At 57.0% G+C, this 2,565-nt stretch overlaps 1 protein-coding gene across 1 annotated transcript in view; it reads left to right on the top strand.

Moving 5' to 3' along the window:
- Nucleotides 1–2,565, top strand: part of ALDH1A3 (aldehyde dehydrogenase 1 family member A3) — a 30,341-nt gene that overhangs the window by 8,381 nt on the left and 19,395 nt on the right. Inside the window, 1 exon segment of the mRNA XM_025041235.1 lies at nt 963–1,091. Within this exon segment, the coding sequence (XP_024897003.1) occupies nt 963–1,091 (129 nt within the window).

Here is a 2,565-nt window from a genome sequence, read left to right on the forward strand (position 1 = left end):
GCCGAGCACACAGGCCCTTTGGAACCGGGGTCTTAGCGTTGTTGTCCAGTGGTCAGAATGTCCGACGGAGCTGGGGGGAGGGGCGGGGAGAGAAATTCCAGTGGCCGAGCGGCCCCTCCAGGGGCCCGGAGGTGGGGGTTCTCGAGGACCCCTCTGTCTGCGTCTGGGAGGACAAGGGGCCGCAGGGGCTCTTTTGTGGCGTGGAGCTGACAGACAGCTAGAATCAAGCTAAGCGCTCTGTCAGACGTGGCTGGCGTCACCTCCTCTGATCAAAAGTGATACCCTGAGCGAGACTGTAGCAAGGGGGTGAGCGCGGGGCCTTCGCCCGCTGCTGTGCGACCTTGGGCCAAGGTGACCTCATCCTCCTTGGGCTCATCCCCATCTGTAAATGGGAGCGATACTGTGAGTACCTCCCAGCGGTTGCAGGGGTCAAACGAGTTCGTTTTGCGAAGCGCTTAGAACAGGGCCTGGTACCCAGCGTAAGCTCTGCAGGCATCCGCACCCGCTAGACTTACCGCCCTGGTGATGTCAGCATCCTTTGCCTCTGAATGATGGGAAGAAAAGCATCCTCCAAAATGCATTTCACAAAGCGCCGGTTCATTGCGGGGGTTCGTGTGTATCCCACCAGAAGAGAAAACGTCCGTGTGGCGTGTGACTTAGGAGAGGCGGACTTGGTTCCTGCGGGGATTCTCAGAGCCATCAGCCGGCCGCCGGCCCGGACACCCCCCAGAGGATGATCATCATTCCGTACCGCAGCAGCCTCTTTCCCGAGCAGAACTGTTAGCATCTCCCAAAATCGAAAGCGCCGGCGGGAATAGTGCAGTTTTGACCATGTCACACTCCCTCATCACCCCTGACGCCCCAAATCTAGCCCGTGCAAAGCCAGCATCCTCCCGGGGGGCACCGGGACAGGGCGGCGGGCTGCCCCCGGGCCCCCCACGCTCCTCTGTGCTCTGTTGCAGTGGAATTTCCCCCTCCTGATGCTGGCGTGGAAGCTGGCGCCCGCCCTCTGCTGCGGGAACACCGTCGTGGTGAAGCCGGCAGAGCAGACGCCCCTCACCACGCTCCATCTCGGCTCCCTGATCCAAGAGGTAAGACGTCCGCAAAGAAAATAGGATGGGTCCTCCATAACGTCCCCACTCCACCACCCACCGAGCCGTGCTTCAGGACAGTGCTCCCTTGCTCACAGCTGAGTGGGACGGCGGTGACAGCCAGATGTCACGTTTTATCTCCTGCTTGGAGACACACATCGTCCCTCCCTCTGGTCCCACGAGCAGGCTTCATTCTCATCCGGGGTTCGCACCTACACTGTCGGACCTGTTTTCTCTGGAGAATTTGCAGGCGAGTCGCTTGGGAGGGGACCGGATACTCGGAGGGCCTTGGGGCCTCGCGTTTTGCGCTGTCTGAAACGGCCTGTGTGTCCTCGGAGGGGGGTGATCTTGGCAGCCCTCGCCGAAGTGGCTGTCACCCAGCCGGACTCACCGACGCTCTGCCCTCGGACAGGCCAGCTCGGGGAAACAAGCGGCCCATAGGGACACCTCGTTCTAGATGCCCTTGGCAACACGTTTCGGTCATTCCGTCCCCAGCTCGTGTGTGACAAAGATTTTAAAGAAGAAAAGAGGGGTGGGAGGAAAGTTCTGTTCGGGTCCCTTCTCCACGGAGCTGCGAGGTCAGACGCGTGACCTTTCCCGCTTGGGTGTGAGGCGGGCGCGGCCAGAGATTGCCCAGGTCCCCGTGCCCTTGGACCAGGGACCTAGGACACGATTAAGTCATGTTAATGAGACTTAGAGATTCTAAAATTGGAACCGTTAAAAAACAGTGTTTAGAAAAAGCAAAGTCTCAAGCACCGTCCCCTAAAAACTTGCCTCCTAAAACGACGAGTTTCAGGGGGGACCCCGGGGCACGTGGGAAGGAGCAGCCACACCCCATCCGTCCGTGGTGGCGTCCTTGTTTAGTCAGGGCGGGAACGTGACAGAAATGGCAGCTGCCACCTTCAGGGAGTGCCGGCTCGGCGTGTGGCCCAGGTTCAACAAGCAGGAACTCCGGAGCAGTGACGTCTTGTTGCCATTTGGTACATGAGTGGGGCGGATTTAAGAAACGCAAACGGAAGCTCAGAGATGACATTTTGTGGGTGCCTGTGAGCCTTAGGCGTTGTGACAAAGGTGTCCCTTCACCCCAACACACAAACACACATACACACACAGAGAGACAGACACACAGACATACACATAGACAGACACACAGAGAGACAAACACACAGACACACATAGATACACAAAGAGACAAGCAGACACATAGACACACACACATAGACAGACACACAGGGACAAACACACACACATAGACACAGATAGACAAACACACACACAGACAGACAAACACACACAGACACACACACATAGACACACAGACAAACACACACATAGACACACAGAGAGACAAACACACACACACACGTAGATACACAGAGAGACAAACAGACACACAGACACACACATAGACAGACACACACAGACAAACACACACACATAGAAACAGAGAGACACACACACATACACAGACAGA

Source organism: Pteropus alecto, unplaced genomic scaffold (assembly GCF_000325575.1).
Source record: "Pteropus alecto unplaced genomic scaffold, ASM32557v1 scaffold59, whole genome shotgun sequence".
Taxonomy (NCBI): domain Eukaryota; kingdom Metazoa; phylum Chordata; class Mammalia; order Chiroptera; family Pteropodidae; genus Pteropus; species Pteropus alecto.